Raw genomic sequence first — 26563 nt, 5'->3', positions numbered from 1 at the left:
CTACATGCTATTCTAAGTGGTTTTCAGCTGTTTTTAGAACATGTCAAATTTTGACATTTTTGCCATACTATAGCCTTGCTTTTTTTTGGTCATTTTTCAACATGCTATTTTGTGGGGTTTTTGGCCGTTTTGGGATGTTTTTTCAACACTGTATACTATAACATGCCTCTACATGCTATTCTAAGTGGTTTTCAGCTGTTTTTAGAACATGTCAAATTTTGACATTTTCGCCATACTATAGCCTTGCTTTTTTCCGTCATTTTTCAACATGCTATTTTGTGGGTTTTTGGCCGTTTTGGATGTTATTTCAACACTGTATACTATAACATGCCTCTACATGCTATTCTAAGTGGTTTTCAGCTGTTTTAGAACATGTCAAATTTTGACATTTTTGCCATACTATAGCCTTGCTTTTTTTTGGTCATTTTTCAACATGCTATTTTGTGGGGTTTTTGGCCGTTTTGGGATGTTTTTTCAACACTGTATACTATAACATGCCTCTACATGCTATTCTAAGTGGTTTTCAGCTGTTTTTAGAACATGTCAAATTTTGACATTTTCGCCATACTATAGCCTTGCTTTTTTCATCATTTTTCAACTTGCTATTTTGTGGGTTTTTGGCCATTTTGAGATGTTTTTTCAACATGCCTCTACATGCTATTCTAAGTGGTTTTCAGCTGTTTTTAGAACACGTCAAATTTTGACATTTTTGCCATACTATAGCCTTGCTTTTTTTTCTGTCATTTTTTCAACATGCTATTTTGTGGGGTTTTTGGCCGTTTTTGGATGTTATTTCAACACTGTATACTATAACATGCCTCTACATGCTATTCTAAGTGGTTTTCAGCTGTTTTTAGAACATGTCAAATTTTGACATTTTGCCATACTATAGCCTTGCTTTTTTTTTGTCATTTTTCAACATGCTATTTTGTGGGGTTTTGGCCGTTTTGGGATGTCATTTCAACACTGTATGCTATAACATGCCTCTACATGCTATTCTAAGTGCTTTTCAGCTGTTTTTAGAACATGTCAAATTTTGACATTTTTGCCATACTATAGCCTTGCTTTTTTGGTCATTTTTTCAACATGCTATTTAATGGGTTTTTGGCCATTTTGGGATGTTTTTCAACACTGTATACTATAACATGCCTTTACATGCTATTCTTAGTGGTTTTCAGCTGTTTTTAGAACATGTCAAATTTTGACATTTTCGCCATACTATAGCCTTGCTTTTTTTTTTTGTCATTTTTTCAAAAATTTATTTTGTGGGGTTTTGGCCATTTTGGGATGTTTTTCAACACTGTATACTATAACATGCCTCTACATGCTATTCTAAGTGGTTTTCAGCTGTTTTTAGAACATGTCAAATTTTGACATTTTTGCCATACTATAGTCTTGCTTTTTTTTTCGTCATTTTTTCAACATGCTATTTTGTGGGGTTTTTGGCCGTTTTGGGATGTTATTTCAACACTGTATACTATAACATGCCTCCACATGCTATTCTAAGTGGTTTTCAGCTGTTTTTAGAACATGTCAAATTTTGACATTTTCGCCATACTATAGCCTTTCTTTTTTTTCGTCATTTTTTCAACATGCTATTTTGTGGGTTTTGGCCATTTTGGATGTTATTTCAACACTGTATACTATAACATGCCTCTACATGCTATTCTAAGTGGTTTTCAGCTGTTTTTAGAACATGTCAAATTTTGACATTTTTGCCATACTATAGCCTTGCTTTTTTTTTTGGTCATTTTTTCAACATGCTATTTTATGGGGTTTTTGGCCGTTTTGGGATGTTATTTCAACACTGTATACTATAACATGCCTCTACATGCTATTCTAAGTGGTTTTCAGCTGTTTTTAGAACATGTCAAATATTGACATTTTTGCCATTCTATAGCCTTGCTTTTTTCCCGTCATTTTTTCAACATGCTATTTTTTGGGTTTTTGTCCGTTTTTGGATGTTTTTTCAACACTGTATACTATAACATGCCTCTACATATACTTATATTATATTATACATAACATTGGTCATCAGACATAAAAATGTCAAGTGCTAATGTCATGTTGCTGATACTATTATGAATATTAGTATTATGGATATTATTACTACTATTATTATTATTATTACTACTATTATTAATACTATCACTACTATTATGTGTGCGATGCCTTCAAACTGATGTTATTACCATCATTAGTATTATATGTACACCTCTAAATATTGCCCCTATTCTGCTGTCATCATTACCATGCTCATGTGTATCCTTGCCATCATCAGATTGCACCTTACCACTGCATTTGCACTACCTCAGTACTCTTTTGCACTACCTCAACATTCTATTTATTCTATTTTTATATATTTATGTTTATTTCTATCTTCTATTATTCTCCTTATTTTTCTGTGTATGTCTCTGTATGTCTTACGTGCCAAGCTGCTGTGACAACTAAATTTCCCTCCGGGATCAATAAAGTCGTCTAAGTCTAAGTCTAAGTCTACATGTTATTCTAAGTGGTTTTCAGCTGTTTTTAGAACATGTCAAATTTTGACATTTTTGCCATACTATAGCCTTGCTTTTTTCGTCATTTTTTCAACATGCTATTTTGTGGGGTTTTTGGCCGTTTTTGGATGTTTTTCCAACACTGTATACTATAACATGCCTCTACATGCTATTCTAAGTGGTTTTCAGCTGTTTTTAGAACATGTCAAATTTTGACATTTTTGCCATACTATAGCCTTGCTTTTTTTTTTGGTCATTTTTTCAACATGCTATTTTATGGGGTTTTTGGCCGTTTTGGGATGTTATTTCAACACTGTATACTATAACATGCCTCTACATGCTATTCTAAGTGGTTTTCAGCTGTTTTTAGAACATGTCAAATATTGACATTTTTGCCATTCTATAGCCTTGCTTTTTTTCCCGTCATTTTTTCAACATGCTATTTTTTGGGTTTTTGTCCGTTTTTGGATGTTTTTTCAACACTGTATACTATAACATGCCTCTACATGCTATTCTAAGTGGTTTTCAGCTGTTTTAGAACATGTTTTCATGGTCATTTTTCAACATGCTATTTTGTTTTTTGGCGTTTTGGATGTTTTTAACACTGTATACTATAACATGCCTCTACATGCTATTATTTTTAGAACATGTCAAATTTTGACATTTTTTTTTGGTCATTTTTCAACATGCTATTTTGTGGGTGTTTTGGCCATTTCTGGATGTTTTTTCAACACTGTATACTATAACATGCCTCTACATGCTATTCTAGTGGTTTTCACTGTTTTTAGAACATGTCAAATTTTGACATTTTGCCATACTATAGCCTTGCGTTTTTCGTCATTTTTCAACATGCTATTTTGTGGGGGTTTTGGCCATTTCTGGATGTTTTTTCAACACTGTATACTATAACATGCCTCTACATGCTATCCTAAGTGGTTTTCAGCTGTTTTTAGAACATGTCAAATTTTGACATTTTGCCATACTATAGCCTTGCTTTTTTTTTCATTTTTTTCAACATGCTATTTTGTGGGGTTTTTGGCCATTTCTGGATGTTTTTTCAACACTGTATACTATAACATGCCTCTACATGCTATCCTGAGTGGTTTTCGGCTGTTTTTAGAACATGTGAAATTTTGACATTTTTGCCATACTATAGCCTTGCTTTTTTTGGTCATTTTTCAACATGCTATTTTGTGGGGTTTTGGCCGTTTTTGGGATGTTTTTCCAACACTGTATACTATAACATGCCTCTACATGTTATTCTAAGTGGTTTTCAGCTGTTTTTAGAACATGTCAAATTTTGACATTTTTGCCATACTATAGCCTTGCTTTTTTAGTCATTTTTTCAACATGCTATTTTGTGGGGTTTTTGGCCGTTTTTGGATGTTTTTCCAACACTGTATATTATAACATGCCTCTACATGCTATTCTAAGTGGTTTTCAGCTGTTTTTAGAACATGTCAAATTTTGACATTTTTGCCATACTATAGCCTTGCTTTTTTTTTGGTAATTTTTTCAACATGCTATTTTGTGGGGTTTTTGGCCGTTTTTGGATGTTTTTCCAACACTGTATATTATAACATGCCTCTACATGCTATTCTAAGTGGTTTTCAGCTGTTTTTAGAACATGTCAAATTTTGACATTTTTGCCATACTATAGCCTTGCTTTTTTTTTGGTAATTTTTTCAACATGCTATTTTGTGGGGTTTTTGGCCGTTTTGAGATGTTTTTTCAACACTGTATACTATAACATGCCTCTACATGCTATTTTAGGTGGTTTTCACCTGTTTTTAGAGCATGTCAAATTTTGACATTTTTGCCATACTATAGCCTTGCTTTTTTAGTCATTTTTTCAACATGCTATTTTGTGGGGTTTTTGGCCGTTTTTGGATGTTTTTCCAACACTGTATATTATAACATGCCTCTACATGCTATTCTAAGTGGTTTTAAGCTGTTTTTAGAACACATCAAATTTTGACATTTTTGCCATACTATAGCCTTGCTTTTTTCGTCATTTCTTCAACATGCTATTTTGTGGGATTTTTGGCTGTTTTGGGATGTTTTTTCAACACTGTATATTATAACATGCCTCTACATGCTATTCTAAGTGGTTTTCAGCTGTTTTTAGAACACATCAAATTTTGACATTTTTGCCATACTATAGCCTTGCTTTTTTCGTCATTTTTTCAACATGCTATTTTGTGGGGTTTTTGGCTGTTTTGGGATGTTTTTTCAACACTGTATACTATAACATGCCTCTACATGCTATTCTAAGTGGTTTTCAGCTGTTTTTAGAACATGTCAAATTTTGACATTTTCGCCATACTATAGCCTTGCTTTTTTTTGGTCATTTTTTCAACATGCTATTTTGTGGGGGTTTTGGCCGTTTTGGGATGTTTTTTCAACACTGTATACTATAACATGCCTCTACATGCTATTTTAGGTGGTTTTCAGCTGTTTTTAGAGCATGTCAAATTTTGACATTTTCGCCATACTATAGCCTTGCTTTTTTCGTCATTTTTTCAACATGCTATTTTGTGGGGTTTTTGGCCATTTCTGGATGTTTTTTCAACACTGTATACTATAACATGCCTCTACATGCTATTCTAAGTGGTTTTCAGCTGTTTTTAGAACATGTCAAAGTTTGACATTTTTGCCATACTATAGCCTTGCTTTTTTCGTCATTTTTTCAACATGCTATTTTGTGGGGTTTTTGGCCGTTTTGGGATGTTTTTTCAACACTGTATACTATAACATGCCTCTACATGCTATTCTAAGTGGTTTTCAGCTGTTTTTAGAACATGTCAAATTTTGACATTTTTGCCATACTATAGCCTTGCTTTTTTTTGTCATTTTATCAACATGATATTTTATGGGTTTTATGGATGTTTTTGGATGTCGTTTCAACACTGTATACTATAACATGCCTCTACATGCTATTCTAAGTGGTTTTCAGCTATTTATAGAACATGTAAAATTTTGACATTTTCACCATACTATAGCCTTGCTTTTTTCATCATTTTTTCAACATGCTATTTTAAGGAGTTTTTGGCCGTTTTTAAATGTTTTTCCAACACTGTATACTATAACATGCCTCTAGATGTTATTGTAAGTGGTTTTCAGCTGTTTTTAGAACATGTCAAATTTTGACATTTTTGCCATACTATAGCCTTGCTTTTTTTTTCGTCATTTTTTCAACATGCTATTTTGTGGGGTTTTTGGCCGTTTTGGGATGTTATTTCAACACTGTATACTATAACATGCCTCTACATGCTATTCTAAGTGGTTTTCAGCTGTTTTTAGAACATGTCAAATTTTGATATTTTTGCCATACTATAGCCTTGCTTTTTTCATCATTTTTTCAACATGCTATTTTGTGGGGTTTTCTGGCCATTTTTGGATGTTTTTTCAACACTGTATACTATAACATGCCTCTACATGCTATTCTAAGTGGTTTTCAGCTGTTTTTAGAACATGTCAAATTTTGACATTTTCGTCATTTTTTCAACATTCTATTTTTCATGGGTTTTTTTGTTCGTTTTTGGATTTTTTTTCAACACTGTATACTATAGCATGCCTGGACATGCTATTCTAAGTGGTTTTAAGCTCTTTTTTGGGCGTGTTAAATTTTGACATTTTTTGCCATACTATAGTCTTTCTTTTTTGGTCATATTTTTCAATATACCAGTCTATTTGTTTTCGGGCCGTTTATGGATGTCTTTTTTAACACTGTATACTGTTTGTTTTTTCTTTACTAGTACTAGTTTTTTGCCATTTTTTTTTAACATTCTTTACCATCTCAGCATTCTATTTTATGCCTTTTTCAGCTTTTTTCAGCTGTTTTAGGGAGATGTCATTTTTTGACATTTGTCATCATTCTATAGTATTGCTTTTCAGGCCATTTTTTCGACATGCCAAATTACGTTTTTTTTGGCCATTTTTTCTACATTCCCTGCTATGGCATGTCTCGGCACACTTTTTTATGCAGCTTTCAGCTGTTTTGGGAACATGTAACTTTTCGACATTTTTAGCCATACTATACTATTGCTTTTTGGGTCATTTTCTCGACATGCCATATTATGAAGTTTTTCTTTCCAACATTCTATGCCATGGCATATCTTGGAATGCTATTTAATGCAGTTATCAGCAGGTTTGAGCTGTTTTTGGGAAATGTCGTATTTTGAAATTTTTTGGAATTCCTTCGTATTGCTTTTTGGATCAATTTTTATACATACCATATTATGGTGTTTTGGGCCATTTTAGCAACTTTCCATGACATGGCGTATCTCGGTACGCTATTTTATGCAGTTTTCAGCAGTTCTGAGCTGCTTTTGGGAAATGTCATTTTTTGATATTTTGTGCCATAGTATCGTATTGCTTTTCGGGTCATTTTTTCGATATGTCATATTATAGGGGTTTTTTTTGCCGTTTTTGCAACATTCCATGCCATTGCGTGTCTTGGCACACTATTTTATGCAGTTTACAACTGTTTTTTTGAAATGTCTTTTTTTGAAAATTTTCACCATACTACAGTATTGCTCTTTGGGTCATTTTTTCGACAGAAAATATTCATTCCGTGCCATGGCATGTTTCGGCATGCTATTTTATGCAGTTTTCAGCTTTTTTAGGGAATGTCATTTTTTGACATTTTTCGCCACAATATAGGGTCATTTATTCGACATGCCACATTATGGTGTTTTTGGCCATTTTTGCAACAGTCCACGCCATGGCGTGTCTTGGCACAGTTTTTTTGCAGTTATTTGCAGTTTTCAGCTGTTTTTGGGACATGTCATTTTTTGACATTTTTTGCCAAACTATAGTATTTCTTTTTGGGTTATTTTTTCGAATTGCCATATTATGGTGTTTTTGGTCGGTTTGTCAACATTCCATTCTATGGCGTGTCTTGCCACACGTAGTATGTAGTATGTAGTTTTCAGTTTTTTCCAGCTGTTTTTGGGATGTCATTTTTCACCATACTGTAGTATTTGTTTTTGGGTAATTTTTTCAACATGCCATATTATGGTGTTTTTATGCACTTTTTGGAACATTCCATGCCATTGTGTGTCTTGGCACACTATTATGCATTTTTGAGCTGATTTAAGGAATGTCATTTTTTGACATTTTTCGCCATAAAATAGTATTGCTTTTTGGGTTATTTTTTCGACATGCCATATTATGGTGTTTTTGGCCATTTTTGCAACACTCTATGCCATGGCTTGTCTTGGCACACTATTTTATGCAGTTTTCTTCAGTTTTCAGCTGTTTTTGGGACATGTCATTTTTAGCCATACTATACTATTGCTTTTTAGGTCATTTTTTTTATATGCTTTATTATGGTGTCTTTGGCTATTTTTTGCAACATTCTTTGCCATGGCGTGTCTCGGCACACTATTTTATGCAGTTTTCAGCTGTTTTTGGGACATGTTATTCTTTGACATTTTTTGCCATTCTATAGTATTGCTTTTTGGGTCATTTTTTCGACATGCCATATTATTGTATGTCGTCAAAAATGGCACCAGTACGTGGTAGTATAGCATGCCCTCAAAAATGGCACCAAATGGCAACAATACATCATATTAGAGTATGTCATAAAAATGGCACAAAAACGTCAAAGTAAAGTATGTCATCAAAAATGGCACAGAAACCCCATATTATAGAATGTCATCAAAATTTGCACCAAATTGCACCAAAACCCCATGGTATGTTTTGTTGTTGAAAATCATGAAAAAAACGTCATAGTATAGTTTGTCGGCAAGACTCCTGAAAAATTGTCAAAGTTTAGTGCCTTCAGAAATCATTAAAAAATGTCTTTGTATGTTATGTTGTCAAAGATAATAAAAAAAGATTTTAGTACACTATGTCGTCAAAAATGAGGAAAAAAAGCCATACTTCAGTATGTCAATCAAACATGAAAAGACATTATAATAAAGTATGTCTACGAAAATCATCATAAAAACGCTATAGTTTACTGTCAAAAATCAAGTAAATACTATAATAATATAGTATATCAGCGAAAATCATGAAAAATGTCATTGTGCACTATGTTATCAATAATCATGAAAAATGTTATATAGTATGTCATCAAAAGTGACAACAAAACGGCATAGTATAGTATGTTGTCAAAAATCATGAAAACAAGTTGATAGCATTTCGATGAAAATCATGAAAAAAATGTCTTACTTTAGCATGTGGTCGAAAATCAATAAAAAAAAGTCAAACTACAGTTTGCCATCGCAAAGCATGACAAAAAAGTCATGGTATTGTATGCTTATATAGTATGTAGTATGTCATCATATACTCACTCACACTTCCACTTTTAAACACAAAACTAATGACTGGGCCATTTACTAGTTCACATCACTGAGCTGGTGAGCAGGGAGAAAGGTGATAAGTAGCCAGCACATGAGGGTGTGGCCAAAGAAATGCTTCATCTTGGTCACATTGAACTCATAGGGAAGACGCTTGCAAGGACAAAGGCAGACAAGAGCCCAGGAGAGTTAGCAACATTCATTATCACACATCCAGCTTCCTCTGCCTAAATCTAATTCTTAATCCTATACCTCAAGTGTGATTATTTTCAACTGATCTGTTATAGACGTGGTCACGCAAACTCAGACAGATAAACCGACTGATTAATTAATAATAAACTTCTTCTTTTTTTTATCTGTCTTTACAACCTTATTTCTCTCTGTAAAGCCTGTGGATGGGTGTGAAATTAATTTTTTGGTCTAATTTGAAATTGAACATTCCCCTCCTTTCTCTGCTCTGCTATGGCACAATTTAAATTGCTGCAGTAATGGGGGTCAGCCAGGAGTCAATATTATTTCTTTTTGTCTCGTCTGGAGGGACCAGAGGTGAGAAAAGCTCATCATGAAGAGTGAGAGAGGTGGAATAGAGAGAGTGAGAGAGGAGAAGAGGGAGAGGGGGAGGGGTTGAAGATATGGATTGGTGGTGAGGTAGGTAAATTAAATGTTTCTATCTTGACTGCGTATGGAAAATGAGGGCCATGGGGAACTATTGTTAGATGAGGACCCATGTGTGATGAGGAGGCAAAAGAAGAAGAGGTGGTTGGCAACTTACTTAAGACTGCCAGTGTTGTTCTTCCTCTCTTGCTCCTCTCGACGGGCCCGCAGCTGCTCCTCAGCCATGGACATCTCCTCCTCCATGTTGCTGATCTCCTCCTTGGCACGTCGACGGTTCTCCTGAAAGAGCAACATACACATATGAGGGATGTACCCTGGAAGATAAACATCACTTTTTAGTTAAATGGCCAATGGACCTGTGCGACCAGTGACAATCTATTTTTCTTTCTAACAGATTACAAGCCAAAATTGTTAGAAACCACTGGTTCAAGGGCCCTGACACGTCATCTGTTGGCCATGTCGGATTGTCTGTGGCCCTAGTTTTGGCAGTGTCCTACACTGTTGGCACTAGTCGGGCATGTCGACTCAGCAGCTAGTTTATTGGTGAGTGGAATCACTCTGATTGGCAGTTCAACGCACAAGGTGTGAAACCTAAGTAAAAGGAAAACAAATGACTGAAGTGAAGAGGGCATGAGACTGAAAAAACTTGGTTCATGCTGGTTTATATCTAGTGAAGTGCAGCCATAAGACACTTGATACTTATAATTCATTATAAATCACATTTATAATGCATTATAATTCACTACAGATGCCCACACAATGCACTATAGATGTGGTCTTCATAGCTGTGTTTCCCAAATGTATTATGTTAGGTAAGATTATGTGTTTTTAGTCATTGAGCTCTTCAGCAGAAATAGTTTGAAATCGTTTATGGTTAATATTGAACATCCGGTTGTGTTAATGTGCTAACTAGCTATCTAACTTCTTTAGTCCAACCTGTGAGTTTTCCAGTTATCATTTTTTGAATAACAAATACAGATTACCAGATAATGCCGGATGCTATGGAGAGTTATTTTTTAATGAAGAATGATTGATGATGTGCACGTATGTAGTGGCTTTGTTCACTCAAAGAACTGAACTCTGTTAAACACTAGGTATGATTATAATATTGGGCAGAGTGCAATTATCAAGACTTAGTGCAATTTATTGATTATTTATTACTGTTGTTCTGTGATAATATTTGCTGTCTTTTTTTTAACTTTTATCTTGTATTTTTTACCCTCTCCCTCTAAGAGAGTATGCACTAAAATTTCACTATACATCTGTACAATGACAATTAAGTACTGTATGGTATTGTATTTCCTCTCATGCAGGCACAAATGTATGTCCCAAAAGCTGTAGTCTCTGCAATATGTTTAGGAAAGAAACAGACAGCCTTTGTCACCAGTAGTTCTTTGATGTCGGTTTGGTGTTTGTGGGTCTTAAAGGACAAAGCCCAAATTATGAAATCAGAATAAAAGCACAGATATATGTGGACATTCCTGGTTCTGTAATGAATTAACCCAAATTGTGTTTCGTAGGTACCAGCCTTGTATTTTCTTACCTGTCTACTCTTTCCTGCATGTTTGATGCTATAAAACATGGGTCCAAGTTCTGCCAGCCACTCTCCATCCACTGCAGTCACACACTGCATGTACTCCTGCAAAACAAAGCACAAGTTTATCATCAGCAATGCATACCATATATCACTGATTGTTTTCATGCTGGCCGACTTCTCTAGCTAACAGACTTTTTACCTTGGTGGTCATGACGAGCTCGTGGTAGATGATGTAGTCAGGAGTGTAGCCCATACCGAACAGTGAGCTGGTAGGATGGAGGTGACATGGCATGCCTGTCCTCACGTTCACATATTCACCAATGCCCTGGGAGCAAACACAGGCATAAATAACAAATTAAAATGTGCAGCTGAGAATTTCTGTCTGTGTTGATCTAAGTGCGTGCGTGTGTGTGTGTGTGTGTGTGTGTGTGTGTGTGTGTGTGTGTGTGTGTGTGTGTGTGTGTGTGTGTTTGCACCTGCCGCCTGCATCTACAGGAGCACCTTAAGGTCAGAGCAAATCAGGTCATATGGGCTAATTTGCTTCTCCACCTGGCTCAGACAGCAGGAAAATAAATTTGAAGTATATCCAACTGTGCTACAATTGCCTGGGTTAGCCACCTACTCATAAGTCAAATGGAGAACCTTGATTATACAGTCATAACTACAAATTCCCTTTCAGATTTTAGCAGTGTATAATGTGAAGCCAGAAGGGATATTTCACCACTCTGTAATTATGCTGCTATAAATCTGCCACAACCAGTTGCCACTAGGCGTAACATATTCACTGAAAAAAAAAGAGAATAAAAAAATGAGTGGAGGAAGTACTTTGAGCTTTGCAGCCTGGTGGAAATATGCAGCACAGATGCACTTTCTGATGATGTCCCAGTCTGATCCACAGGAAATCAGGTTCATCCTCTGTTGCACCATGATGTCCTTTAATTGGGAGCGCACTTCACGCACCTGCACAAAAACAATATTTATTAGAAGTGGAACCACATAGAAAACAAGTCCATCCTGCTGGCTTGCAATCAAGGGGGAAATATAGCACTGATGTCATGTAAAAAAAATGTAATTTTATCATTTTGTCAGTGTAATCAGCTAACCACTACATTAAAAATCAGCAGGACACTAACTAGGTCGCACAGGACGTTAATCACATATGACACATAATCAAACACCAAATTAAAAGCAAGAAAACAGTTTAAACTGAGATTTCCACATTACCATCTTGATGTGCTGGTATTTGTGTGAAACTGGATGGCAGTGTTAAATAAGAGAACAGGCAAAAATTAGGAGTCTGACCTTGCGCATGGCCTTGGTGTGGATGAAGTGCTCATTGCACCAGATGCTGGAGTAATTGTTGTTCTTCCACTGCATGTAAACATTAAGGTAGGTGAGGTGGTCACTCTCTGGGACTGAGAACTTCTCCCTCACCTGGTCACTCTCCTCCTCACGACCCTGCAGAGACACACAGATTGAGCCTTCTTGCATCAATACGATTTTTTGGGGTTGTTTTTCCTCATGCCAAAATATTGTGAACAAGCTTTTTTATGCATTTAATAGTGACAGCTGTTAAAAACAATATTCAAAATCACTAAAACATTACAGGCTGTGAAGCTAAAAAAAGAAGCCATGAACACAACATAAATAAAAAAAAAAAAACCTTGTTAATGTTAAACTGATATAACATTATCGCTTATACATCCAGTAGTTATGGAATGACATTATCATTCATTTGGAGTTGAGTTTCTGGTCACCTGGTGAGTGTAAGTCCATTATTTACTCTCTTTTTATCTCTGTTTTTGGTTTCCACTTATTCTTGAGGGAGACACCTGCCTTTAAGCTGCTACATGCTCCACTGTTTACCAGCTAGTTTAGTCAGCCTGTCTGACTGCCTATCTGTTATTGCGTTTTCACTAAAAACAGCCTGCTACCACCAAAAACTACACTATGACAGTTAAGTAAAACATGAGATCTGCATGCTGAAAAACCATAACAATCAGCTGAAAATACAAAATAGCTCCATAGAGCTTAAGGGAGCTGCAGATTCCTGGGATAATACTCTCTCGGTTCATCACTTCAAGTGACCCCCTTCACATACAAGTAATCATGTGACCCATTGTTAATATAACCTATAGATTATAGCCACTTTAACACACCAAAATTCATTAAAAGTATGTGTGATTTATCACTAAGAAACTACATGTTACATCTCATTGTACAAACCTGTACTGTAAAATGGCAAAGACATGAACTATGACAATAAGCAGTTGTCTATCTTGACTGACTACATCTATAGGCACAAAATATTCTTTTTTTATGCCCTTATTTCAAAAAAGACAATACACCTAAGTTGTATTACATGAGTAATGAAAATGAATATTTCACTGAAATTCCTGTTTACATGCAGCGTGCATACTTCAATAATGTTGCCCTAACATGACTGATTGTGCTATTTTGCTTCTTTGCATCAAAACATTTTTTGATTTTTTTTCACTGATGGTGGACTCATTTAATTGTGCAATTACAGCCTCCCTCTTTTATTCTTTTAAGTCACCCTATTGTGAAGGGCACGTTAAGAGATTTGAGCATATCCAAAAACCTTTCATGACAATATAAAGAGCAGACCATAAACAGACAAGAGGCCATATGAAAAGAATGCTCCTAAAACCCAACTCATATCAACATCCCACGTCTTCATCAGAAAATACTGAAAATACTAATTCAGAGTATCCAAACCTAATATGCTGTCTGCATGACCCGTATAAAATTCAGAATATTGATATATTCAGAATAATAGTGGAGTGTCTGTGTGCATGTGAATGTAGTTAGTGACACTGTATAAAATGTGACGTACTTTTGGTCTGTAGAAGATGGCCGGCACTGACAGCATGGAGACAATGATGAGGATGTCAGCACTGCAGCCCATGTCGCAGGATACAATGAGCATCTTGGAGAGGGCAGGGTCGAGAGGAAACTCTACCATCAGACGCCCCGTCGGTGTCAAAGCACCTGAAATGAAAAAAAGAGAGCACAGTTAACAGGCCAGTAGTGAAGATTATCAAAGTACATGAGTCGTGAAGAATGTAGGAGGAACGAGTAAAAGACCAGTGATAAGCTTCTTTTCCATTAACAGCCTGCTGGCGTGAGAAGGAAGCCAGCAGAACGTGACACTTATTTGTCTATCACCATGAGAGACGAGGATGAACTGTTGACAGTTGAGAATACTTGTTCAGAAAAAAAAAAGAGAGCGAGATCAAAAACTTTGCCAGTGCTGATTTAAATGATTAGACGACAGAGTCTAAGAAGCTTATGAGGAGGAAAAGCAGAGAAGCGGAGCAGCCAGTTTGGGGCAGGTAAGCCTTAATCAGAGATAATCTGCTGTTAACACACCATACACGGAATCATCAAAAGTCCCCCCTCATCCCGAAATCCCTAAATCCCCTGGAATCTGGCTAAGGATGAGACAGAAATGAGACCTGACCAGTCAAATCAAACACAGGATCAGTTACTAGGCAATTACTTCACTGGCTAAACTGCACAACTGCCTCCTCCAGGCCTATTTGCTGTGTCTGCAGCATCACTGTAGCATCCTTTAAACAGTAAGTCTCACGCCTGTGTTTGTGGTGTCAGCTTCACTATGAGGGAGCTCAAACCAGCAATGAGGGGAAAATATGATCTTGAAATACCCACAATTCTCTGTCACAGCTTCATCTTCATCTCAAAAGGGGGATGATTTAATATTGCTTGTGTTCTCTGTATATAAGACTGATCGAGGTATTGAAAGGCCTGTGACTAGAGGCAAGGAAAAGAAAACTGATATAAATATAGTTAGGATACACAGCATTACATCATTAGTACTATTTTTAATCAATTCAGTAAAGTACAGGTGGCATCAGCAAACACCCAACCAAAAACCCCTTTTCTACAGTAAAAAGTATACCCCTGTATTTATGTCTTGTTGTCTCTTTTTTGCTGCTATGCATGTGTGGATTTATCTTGTGTGTCTAGCCCTGTGTTGCAGCATTGTGACTGCAGCAAAACCAACTGCTTTTTGGGGACAAATAAAGGCCTTGAAGTTAATTACAAGTGTTTGAGTTTTTTTTGTTCAGTCATTAATGTTTGATTTAGATCTGCAACAATTATTTGATTAATCAATTTGTCTATACACATACAAAGTATCTGTTCCAGCCTCTCAAATGGGCTGCAACTAACAATTATTTTCATTCCTGATTAATGTAATGATTATTTTCATGATTAATTTATATTTGTTTAGTCTATCATATGTGAGAAAATTGGTGAAAAATGTCAATCAGTATTTCAAAAGCCTGAGACGACATCCTAAAATGTTTACTACCATGAAAGAGAAAAGTAACCAGAATCCACAAGCACATTTCAGAAGTTGAAATTTGATTTTTAAATTTTTTATTAAAATTACTCAAACTGAAATCAAAATTAGTTAGCAAATAATTTGATAACTGACAGCTAAACGATTGATTGTTGCAGCTCTATTCTCTAATGTGAATATTTGCCTTTTCTCTTTTTTTCTCTGTGACAGCAAACTATCTGAATATCTTTGAGTTTTAGACAAAACAAGACATTTGAACACATAACCTTAAGCTCTGGAATTAGTGATGGGAATTTTTCCAAATTTACTGACATTTTATAGAGTAAACAATTAATAGATAAATTGAAAATACAATCAGTAGATTAATCAATAATGAAAACAACTGTTAGATGCAGCCCTAATTTAAATGCACATTGAAGGATTTTGCCAAACATTTAAGTCTGTCAGTTTCCTGAAGATGGACCTTGTATGTTGACGACAAAATAATGTAATCAGTTTAGACTTTGTTCAGATGCATACAAAACTGAATGTAGGTTATTGTAATAAATGTTTTTCACGCTGCCAGCTTGACAATCCCAAAAGACAGAGGTGAACTGATCAAGTTTGCTTTTCTTTTAGACCTAACAACATTTTAATAGATACAGCACATATTGCCAAAATCTTTCATTGGGGACATAATTAGCTCTCACAAACATAAAATACTCAGCATATTAAAAATCTATTGGCAAAGTCAATTTCATGTAAATATTTAGAAAACAAAAAGTACCATATCAGCATGATATGATAATGATATGCCTCCAGTAATTCCAGCCCCTGTACACCACCTACCTGTGTTGTCCAGAGCTCCTAAAATCCAGAGCTGGTACATGGAGTTGAGCATGTTGTCCTCAGGAGGTGGATCCATGAAGTGGAAGAGAAGCAAATCCTGAACACCCAGAGACTTCAACAGCAGGACTACGTTGGCCAGGTTGGTCCTCTGGATCTCTGGTATGGTGGTAGTCAGCATCTCATTCTTATAGGCACTCTGAGTGTAAAGCCTGGACAAAAGCAGGAGGATAAAGAGAGAAACATGGTACAGATTAAAACCAGATTTTCGTAAACAAGAAAAGTGTGCAGGTATTTGTAGATGTCAGCGGGATCCTAAATAAGCAGTAAGATGTGGATCATCTGCAAAGGAAAAAGCAGGAAATTATGACTTTGTAGTGGATTAAGTTGGGGATTCATTACTCAATCAACAATTAATTTAAATTATTAATTAATCAATAAATCAATACCAAACTATATAACTATAACTCAGAATGCAAAATTATGACTCAGAAAAATATGAATTGGTACAAAGATGAAGTGGAGTAATGGGGCTCAACTTTGGCTATCAGGAACAATAAGTTTACATTTAGAAATAGAATTTAAAAACCTCTGAGCACCACCCATTAAAATAGAAAGGCTGATAGCCCTTTTTGCCTCATTGATCAATCTAGTCTCATAATTTGAAGGTTTTTGGAGTTTTTTTTCCAGGTGTACAGGGACACGACATTATACACACACACATCACAAGATCAAGTGTCTTTATAAATGAAAGGTTTATTAAACTACTCACTACACAGCAAAACTACTCCGAAAAGACTACCAATGAATGAGTTTAAGAATAAGTATAGATAAAAAATTGAACATTGAACACAGCAAAGACACAAAGTGAATAAAATGACTAAATAAACAACAAACTAATGCAGCAACAGTAAAAATGAGGGGATGAAAACCAGTGAGGAACTGAATTAGATGTGACACCTGGACTTGATCAGGTGCAATGAAATTGTGCAAGATGATCAAACAGATGAGAAATTAAAATTAAAGAAAAGTCAATGTCAAGCATCGATCAACAGCAGAGAGGCAACCTACTGTATCCCATAAAACATTGAAGGAAAAGATAAAGAAGAGGCCTGATTACAGAATGGCCTATAATTGTATTGATGAGAGAGCCTAACTTAGGTCTAACACTTCCCATGTTTCCCTATCATTTAAGAGCACCAAACCCATAAAGCACAGGAAGGATTGATGCCAGGGAAAAGGTTCCCTCTGGAAAAGTTGCAGTGTGGCCTATGTGAGGTTGCTGGACAGTCAGCTCGGTTACACTTGCAAATCCGGTGACTGGCCTCGGTCGGTTTTTATGTTTGTTTTCTCCTTCTTTCTCTCCCAACGAACAGCTTGATCATCTTCTGACACCTCAGGTGGCTGAGATAAGATCCCGACTGACAGCCTATCAGGCTTTGTTTCACTCAAAGTCTCTTGACTCTCAAAAAGCCCAAAACCCTTCAACTTCACTGGAGTTATAACTCCTGTGACAAAGGGGTGTGGTGCTTGACCATCAAAGCGGGAAAAATACACTCCTCCCTTCCATCACTTCTACTGTTTTAACTCTCTAGTTCTAATTTTTCCTAAAGTGTTGATAAAGTTCACTACAGCCCTTCAAAGCTCCAATATTTGAAACCATGACGCTCTCCTCTGCTGATCGATACCAATCACTTACGGGAAAACCAAATAATTCTTTGGCAGATCATTAACTGAGTAAAACAGCATTTATTTCACAAACATAATGAGTATGTGTAAAAATAATTAAGTGTAACACTACAGTGTCAAAACACTCTGATATAATTAAAGGTTATTTAAAATCCTATTTGAGTAAAGGTATACAAGTACTAGCATCAAAATATAACAAAGTATGAAAGTACTCACTATGACTAAAGGTCTATCAAACAAAACCTATAATTAGAAAATCACAATTCGCATGATTGCAAACAATACAGCATCTGCAAACAACAGTGTATGGAGGAGGGATAATTAAGATACAGATAACGGACATGTATATCAAAATGCAAATCTGTATTAAGAGTCTTTCCATTAATTGTGAAGCACGCTGCTGGCAGAGGGTTACAAAAGGTCACACCCCTCCACACACACACACACACACACACACACACACACACACACACACACACACACACACACACACACACAGGCACAGCTTGTGTTTGTGAGTTTGGCCTCAAAATCGGCAAATAAGCAAAGTATGAGATCACCACACAACATTTCAAAGTACGCTTTACTTTGAATACGAAAATCAGTTAATGTGGTCCTCTCTTCCAGTCTGGAGATGTGCGGGTGTGTGTCACATGTTAATTGCACAACAAAAGCATACATTGTTAGTTTCTATGATGTAGGGATCTCCTGATGTCTCCTTGAGTCTTTGCAGGAGCCCAGTTGATAACAACTTGCCCACAATATGATACAATACACTTTATAGTCCCCGAAGCGGAAATTTGTCTTGGACTCAGTGCCGCAGATAATGTCGCCACACTTAAAACAAAAACAATTTTTGCACCATGACATTAAAACACAACAGCCTAAACAGCAGATAGGCAACTACACATAGTCACAGTTTCACCCAGTACAAATTGCACACATTGCACACGACACCTATTGCACTCACCCAGTGATAAAAACACATATTGCACATGCCCAGTAACAAAAACACGTATTGCACTCACAGTAATAAAAACACCATGAAACTATATAACACAATTCCTCAGGCAGCATTGTTTAAAACTTTTACAGAGGAAGAAACAAAGGACTTTTTTAAACACTTGAGTTTGCAGTGGGGGACTCTATATCGTCTGCCAGACGGCAAGAGCTCGTTCTGTGAGGAGAGGACGTGAGACGGGTCCGTCGTTATCCTCTGGGCCTGCCTGAGAAGAGACTCCTCTGATATGGACTGGAGGGGCTGGTATTCAGTCTTCCCCATCACCTTCATGGATGCATGTACAAGACGAGCAAGCTTACTTTTGCACTGTGCAGTAAGGGTGCCATACCATGCTGACAGCCCGTATCTGATCAAGCTCTCCAGAACGGCCTCCATGACTCTCTGGTCAACACCAAACACTCTGAGTCTGCGCAGAAAGTAAAGTCTCTGCTGTCGACGAGAGCACAGACTTTTGATGTGGACCTTCCAGCTGAAGGTGTCATCCAAGTGAATACCCAAATACTTGTACAAGCAAACCTGGTTAATGTGTTAATGATAGCAGGAGTATGGCCCCCCACTGATCTAAGATCCATTATCATCTCCTTTGTTTTTTTATATTTAAAATTAGACTGTTAGTGTCACAACATTGCACAAAGTTTTCAGGTTCAGAGCTGATGGACTTCTATCCGTGACTGCACTCCCAGACATCAGGAGAACTCTATTGTGATTTATGCAGACGACACCACCATTGGCCGTATTACAAACAACGATGAGAGTTCATACCGGGAGGAAATCAACAATTACTATCACTGAGAACCTATCTTGGACATCACACATCACCACCCAGGTTAAAAGAGCACAGAAAAGGCTGTCTTTCCTACGGAAATGTAGGAAGGCTAAATTCCAGAGCAGGATCCTGGTTAACTTCTGCAGAGGAGCAATAGAAAGCATACTGACTGGAAACATCACAAACTGGCATGGTTCGTGCTCGGCCCAGGACAGGAAGGCTCTACAGCAGGTGATTAAATCTGCCCAGAACATCACTGGTTCCCATTTACGGAGCATCAGTGACCTCGGTGAAGTGAGGTGTCTGCACAGAGCCCAAAGGACACCAAAAGACAGCAGCCACCCTAGCCACAGTCTGTTCACCCTGCTGCCATCTGGAAAAAGATACAGAAGTAGCTGTTGCCGAACCACCAGACTACGAAGCAGCTTCTTTCTCCAGGCTGAGAGACTCCTCAACTCCTCCTTCGACGCCAACAAGATGTAGCAGGATTTACTTCAATTTCATTTCTTCTTTAACAATGTTTAAAAAAATAAATAAATCTAAATTTTACCTTGTACATTTGTGCAGCAGGCTGAGGATAGCGGTGTCCTGCCTATAAGCAAACTGGAACGGGTCAAGTGCCCCGTTGACCTCTGCTTTGAGCACAGACAGCATAAATTTTTCAAAGCATTTCATAACAATTTAGGTCAGAGCCACAGGTCTAAAATAGTGTTTATCGGTTACACATGGTTTCTTAGCTATAGGAACTAAAATAGAAAAAGAAACAGTGTGTGTATCCACTGACTGTTGAAAGATGGGGCACCAAGCTGGGGTGAGCTCTTCTGCACAAGCCTTCGAGAGCAACGCAGAAACACCAGCCAGACCAGTGGATTTTTTGGGCACACACCTGTTTAAAAATGGACTGTATCCTGTGTGGGGTGACCCCAAGGGTTATCTAAAGAATCTCCAAAAGAAGTTTCAGTTTTGGGTAGGCATTTGAATATCTTCTTATCAGGAGTTGTCCTCATGGGAAACATTCAGAGTCTGAGAAGTGAAAGAATGACTTCACAAAGCCCTCAAATGACAATTACAGCTGTCAGAAGTAGGCGCTTATAATTACAGAATAATTCTGATGTAAATGGAGGTTTTGAGCTTGTGAGTGAGTGCCTGCAGGAACAGCTAAAAGGGTCTTTGAGTGGAGAATTCTTCATGCATGCAGAGTAAACCAGCGTGACTCATTCTCTCTGCTCTCAAACACACACACATCCACAACTACTCTACAACCTTTACTGTACTCAGTGTAAAGCTCCTCCAAAACTGATTTCTCAGAGATTTGTGTGAGCTGGTGTGTGAGAGCAGTTGGGCCAGAATAATTCAGAAATTCGTGGATTTTAAAAAGGGCAAATATCCAGACACTGTAGGACACTTGAATGGAGGGAAGTTTACCACAGTTCATCTACACATACTACCCAGATTATTTTGCTACACAGCTGGTTGAGAATCAGCAAAGTATCCCTTTACGTAAATATGGCTAAGGAAGAGGGGGTCAAGAGAAACTTCCAACAGGGTCTTTGGTGTAACATTTCTCTGATTCGTCGATTTATCGAATAAATAATCAACCAATTAAGCGATTATCGAAATAATCATTAGTTGCAGCCCTACATGAAATCCTCCAGACATTAGGATTCTGACCCTTTTTCTGCCTCTGACTGTCTTGAAAGCTCGGCCATCTCACACATCCAGAGCCCTGAGCAAATCATCTGGGGAGGGCACTCATCTCAAACCACTAAGAGAGAAAACACACTTTTAAAATAAGTTATGCAAAAATGATGCTACATTCTCAGGGACACTGGAGAAACGAGAATGGAAAAAATTATCATATTCAGGTGGTTTATTTTTGAATGTGAACTAAGACAGTGGGAAATAACGATGTGATGTTAAAATATCCTCTTTTTTGTAGTGCCAGGAGACTTTTGGTACTATCAGTGGAAAAACACAAGTTTAGGAGCAGCATTACAGGGACCTAATGATGACACAACTTTTAACCATGCACTAATTCCAGCTCAACACTGACTGTGCCTGTGATCACATGCTTGTGCAGAGAGAAGACATGGCCATTACCTGTAACACTGTCCTGGTCCTGTACGTCCTGCTCTGCCAGAACGCTGATTCGCATTAGCCTGGCTGATGGGATAAACCTGTAGAGCATCCATTCCAATGCGAGGGTTGAACACCTGTTGACACAAAAATAGAAGAATGATTTAAACTTGCACATAGGGAGAGAAGCTTTCAAGAACTGCAGTGTGGGAAAAAAAACATATTTGTAATGTAACTAAGGCCTTGGAGTACCTTAAGTTTGCAGTATCCTGCATCCACGACAAACATGATTCCATCAACAGTGAGGGAGGTCTCAGCGATGTTTGTAGCAACAATGCATTTCCTTACACCATCTGGAGCCTAGCAGAGAATAAATGAAAACAGTCAGTTTTGTTTTCTCACTTGTTTTCATTACAAGGACTCAAGGATGTTAAGTGGATAAATATATTAAACATTGGGAACAGTTACATATACAAACCTTCTGGAAGATCTTGGCTTGGAGGTCAGAGGGAAGCTGGGAGTAGATGGGCAGTACGGCCAGAGGAGGAGCATTCTCCAAGTCCTCCAACCGCTCCACAATCTGATCTGACGTCACCTGCAAGGACAACAATGTACTATACTTTAACTAGGAGCTGAAAATGGAACAAACCTCTGTGTAAACTAGAGTTGCAACTAAAGATTCCTTTTATTACCAACAACTCTGCTGATTATTTTCAAAATGAATCGTTTATTCTATAAAATGTCAAAAATGTGTGGAAAAGTACATGTCACAACTTCTAACACCCCAAAGAGTCATCTTCAGTTTGCTTTTCTTGTCCAAACAACAGTCCAAAACCCAAAGACTCTCCATTTACTATCATAAATGACAAAGAAAAGCAATAAATTCACATATTTAAGAAGCTCGAACCAGCAAATGTTTGACATTTTGCTTTAAAAATGACTGACGTGATCAGTTGATTATCAGAATATCTTGGCAATAAATTTTCTTCAGACTAATTGACTAATCATTGCATGTAAAGCATGTATAAATAAACAATGAGTCTTTTTCAGAGCAAAAACTACTACCTTCCTCATACAGCACTTTTTTTGCACAAATCAGATAACAGTCAGCTCAAATGAATATGCAGCAACTATTTGTGAGATAATAGCAGCCATGACCCTCACCTCAATATCCTCCTGGCCGGGCATAAAGATGAGGATGTCTCCGATCAACCCGCTGAGGTGGATCTGTAGGGCCTGCTTCACTGCTGCCTCCACATAGTCCTCCTGTGGTGTCTGCACAGCACAGAACACAACATGTCAGTCCAATGCAAAACAAAACCACTGAAATTACCATAAACCAACTAAAATACAATTCAATTTGACACGGCAGTTTAAAGGGAGGTTATTATCAAATGCCAAAAGATAGTTTGTGACAATGTAAATGTATCAAGATGGCGCTGCGGATGGCTGCCTCAGTGTGTTGGTGCACATTGTTTTGTGTGTTAATGTTAGTTTTTGCCAACAAACACTGAGCTTTTTCACCAGAGAAGAGCTTATGAACATAAGGACTTCAACACCGCCAGGTTTGTTTCCTACGTTTTTCGCGGAACCCGTGGAAATATTGGACATCGTGGTCAAAGGTGCGCTCACCTTTGCCAGAATTATTTTTATTCTTCCTTCATGTTAATTTTTTTGCACCAAAACACCAAGTCGCATTCCTTGTATATGTAAACGTACCTGGCATTAAAACTGGATTCTGATCCTGATTCTGATTCACACTGTTTATCTATTGTTTGTAGGGTATTTGATAAACTGAGCACTGTGCTGGTAGTGAAAATATGACTTAATGTGACACATAATTTTACTGCACTAGTGTCTGTCACATAGGCTTTTTTTTTAGGTAAACCTATTTTGTTTTAATTTGATTACAATCTCAGATGATTGTGCTTTAAAAGAAATATTAGCCTCACTGAAACAGTTTCAGAGATTACAAATGTTCAGTAATTTCTGAAATATGACATGATGATAATGATCTAATTGCCCTTAAGTGGAAGGAGAAAACAAACCTTGCTAAACAAGATGTCTACGGGAAATGTTCTTCCTGGAATGTGGAAAATGGGCACGTTGCCAAAAAATGCAGCAAACTTGTCTGAGTCCATGGTCGCAGAGGTAACGATGAGTTTCAAATCCGTACGTCGAGATACAACCTGATAAACGCAGCGGACAGAAAAAACATGGTTAAGTGAGATGACAGCGAATTTACACTGAAAGCAGAAAAGGAAGCACCAACGTCATTAAAAGGAAATGTATCCTTTAGACACACAGCAGATGCAGTTGTGTGTATGTCTTGAACACAAAAATAAAAAAAAAAATCTATATTTAATGGGTGTCAGGTAGTTGTGTACTGACCTCACGCAGCAGACCGAACAGGACGTCAGTATTCAGGGAGCGTTCGTGAGCCTCATCCATGATAACAGCGCTGTAGTGGTCCAGGTCTGATTCCCTCAGTGACTCCCTGAGCAGGATACCGTCTGTCATGTACTTAATCAATGTTTTCTCCGAAGTGCAGTCCTCAAAACGGATTGCGTAGCCCACCTGCAAGCAACAGTGTCAGTATAATAAATTAAAAATAATATGTGTGATCTCTACAGTACTTGCTGCCAGCAAATACCACTGTATGACATGCAGGGGGAATTACAAAAAAAAAACAAACAAATCATGCATTTTTAAAATAAAAATACAGACTCTCAGTGTTTGCAGTAACAGCAATTTTGAACACCCTTTATCAAAAATTTAAGCATCTCCAGTGCCTTCCTTTTTTGTTGCCCCACAGTTAAAAAAAAACCTCAGGTCTGCAACAAACATGATGTTTTCATTTTGAACACTAGATGGCGGTGTTACACAGGACATGACTTGCAACTGAGGCAGCCCTGACTTCTTCATTACTGCAGCATACAGGCCATTCAAAATAACATCATGGCAGAAATACAACGACACAGTAGCTCTTTGTGTCTCTACTCAAAAGTCACAGGAAACAACATGAGACATCAGGCAGGATTTCAATAAGTTCACAGCTCTACTGTATTAGTTAAAGGGTATACTATGCAGGAAGAAAATTAAATTCATTCTTACAAAACCAATGCCTTTCAGTCATCACTTGTTACCCATGATAAGTGTGTGGCAGTGTACAAAACCACCTTCAATGTCACAGATGAAACCAATGAATTCACTGGCTCCGTGGTGGAATTAATTTGTAAAACAACAAAAGCAGATGTACCTAAAACCACAGTTAAATCTTTTCATAACCAGAAACCACTAATTACCAGAAACATCCAGAAATATGGACAACTATAAAGCAGCAGCCTACAATGTATGCATTGTACAAGTTGCAAATGTTTTTTTTAATATATATTCACAAAAAGGGTAGAGTTCAAGGTCTTGATCAAATTATCTCTAAATGCTATAGCTACCATTTGGTTAAAATTGAAATTATCATTCTTGCTGGAGCCGCATGCAGTTTTATGATGCATTAATGAGTCTAACAGACTTTTGTACAGATTCACAAGCACGTCTCACTTTACCTGACAGAGAGACAAAGTTTTTTTTCTTTGTATGCAGGGGTGATGATGAAATTTTTTTTTAAAAAAGTTGCATTTACGTCAAACTACACTGAAAGAAGCAAGACTGGAAAAATTATCAAGGGGAGGTTTATGTCTAATAGACACAGTGAATGCCTAAAAGCATTTTCTGCATGATCATATCAATACTTACGATATCAAAAGCAAATTAATTTACATTAGATGTCTCAAGGGCTCCACAATCAGCAATACAACTGCACACAGACTGCTGGTTGGCAACAGCAAGGCGTATTCCTAAATGTTGTTATTGGCTGACAGTCACACAGCTGTTTTACCTCCTCTCCAAGGTTGGTGCCAATCTCCTCACTGACTCTCTTGGCCACACTCATGGCTGCCACTCTTCTTGGCTGAGTACAACCCACCATGCCATAGCTAGTGTAGCCATCCTCATGCAGGTACTGAGTCAGCTGGGTGGTCTTCCCACTGCCCGTCTCCCCAACAACAATCACTATGCTGTTATCCCTGGGGATGGAAATTAACGCATTGCAGCAGTTAATATTGAAACTCTATTAAGGAATAACTTTTTGACATCTTTAATGTGATGTTAAACACTTTTTAGGTAAAAACTAGGAATAAAATTGAATTTGAGAAAAACAATGAACTCTGAGTATCAATACCTTATAATGTTAAGAAGTTGCTGTCTGACAGCAAAAATAGGCAGGTATTGTCTTTGCTCCAGAAGGCTTTTCTTCTTAGCAAACTCACTGCTGGCCTCACTCTTTTCTTTCATGTGGTCAGCAAATTTCTGCTCAGTTCTGTAAAGCAGAGGAAGAAAAATTACCCAAAAATTAATACGTATGACAGGTAGGAAATTAAAGTTCTACAATTTCAGCCTGTGAATTATTAAGAAGAAAATGTAAATTGTTTGTTTGCATAGCCAGTGTGGTCACCTGTAGTCTACTTTGCCATCCTCTCCTACAGGTTTCCCCCCAGAGGTGTCTTGTTCCTCCGTCTTTTTGATGCCCATGATATCCCCCAACTTGGTGCCGGCCAATTCCCAGTGTTTGTGCTGTGCCTAGAAACAGAATTATTCCAGTTAAATCATATGATTATGGAAATACACTGTAAAGCACCAGTCAGTAACTTCACACACAGAAAAGATGATGGTTATGTAGCGTTGTAATTGTAAAGCTGTTTCACTTCACTGATGGTGGTTTCAGTTATAATATCATCAACCAACCAGGTAAAATGATCCGGAATAAATTATTTACTGAAGTGATGAAGTTAGACATTGTTGGCATTATGAACCAGACAGGT

General features: G+C 37.3%; 1 protein-coding gene across 1 annotated transcript in view; it reads right to left on the bottom strand.

The window, feature by feature from the left end:
• dhx38 (DEAH (Asp-Glu-Ala-His) box polypeptide 38) overlaps window positions 1–26563 on the bottom strand; it is a 65467-nt gene that overhangs the window by 32397 nt on the left and 6507 nt on the right. Inside the window, exons 11-26 of the mRNA XM_088077688.1 lie at window positions 26197–26321; window positions 25924–26061; window positions 25582–25768; window positions 24078–24263; window positions 23735–23875; window positions 22851–22961; window positions 22165–22281; window positions 21939–22046; window positions 21711–21823; window positions 16138–16346; window positions 13819–13973; window positions 12264–12419; window positions 11787–11921; window positions 11161–11286; window positions 10968–11063; window positions 9582–9703 (exon numbers count right to left, since the gene is read on the bottom strand). Of these exons, the coding sequence (XP_087933814.1) occupies window positions 9582–9703; window positions 10968–11063; window positions 11161–11286; window positions 11787–11921; window positions 12264–12419; window positions 13819–13973; window positions 16138–16346; window positions 21711–21823; window positions 21939–22046; window positions 22165–22281; window positions 22851–22961; window positions 23735–23875; window positions 24078–24263; window positions 25582–25768; window positions 25924–26061; window positions 26197–26321 (2225 nt within the window). The remainder of the gene's footprint in view (window positions 1–9581; window positions 9704–10967; window positions 11064–11160; window positions 11287–11786; window positions 11922–12263; window positions 12420–13818; window positions 13974–16137; window positions 16347–21710; window positions 21824–21938; window positions 22047–22164; window positions 22282–22850; window positions 22962–23734; window positions 23876–24077; window positions 24264–25581; window positions 25769–25923; window positions 26062–26196; window positions 26322–26563) is intronic.

This window comes from Plectropomus leopardus, chromosome 1, assembly GCF_026936395.1.
Source record: "Plectropomus leopardus strain MGB_pleo_1.0 chromosome 1, ASM2693639v1, whole genome shotgun sequence".
Classification (NCBI taxonomy): Eukaryota; Metazoa; Chordata; class Actinopteri; order Perciformes; family Serranidae; genus Plectropomus; species Plectropomus leopardus.
This window is presented reverse-complemented; position numbering and strand designations above follow the sequence as displayed.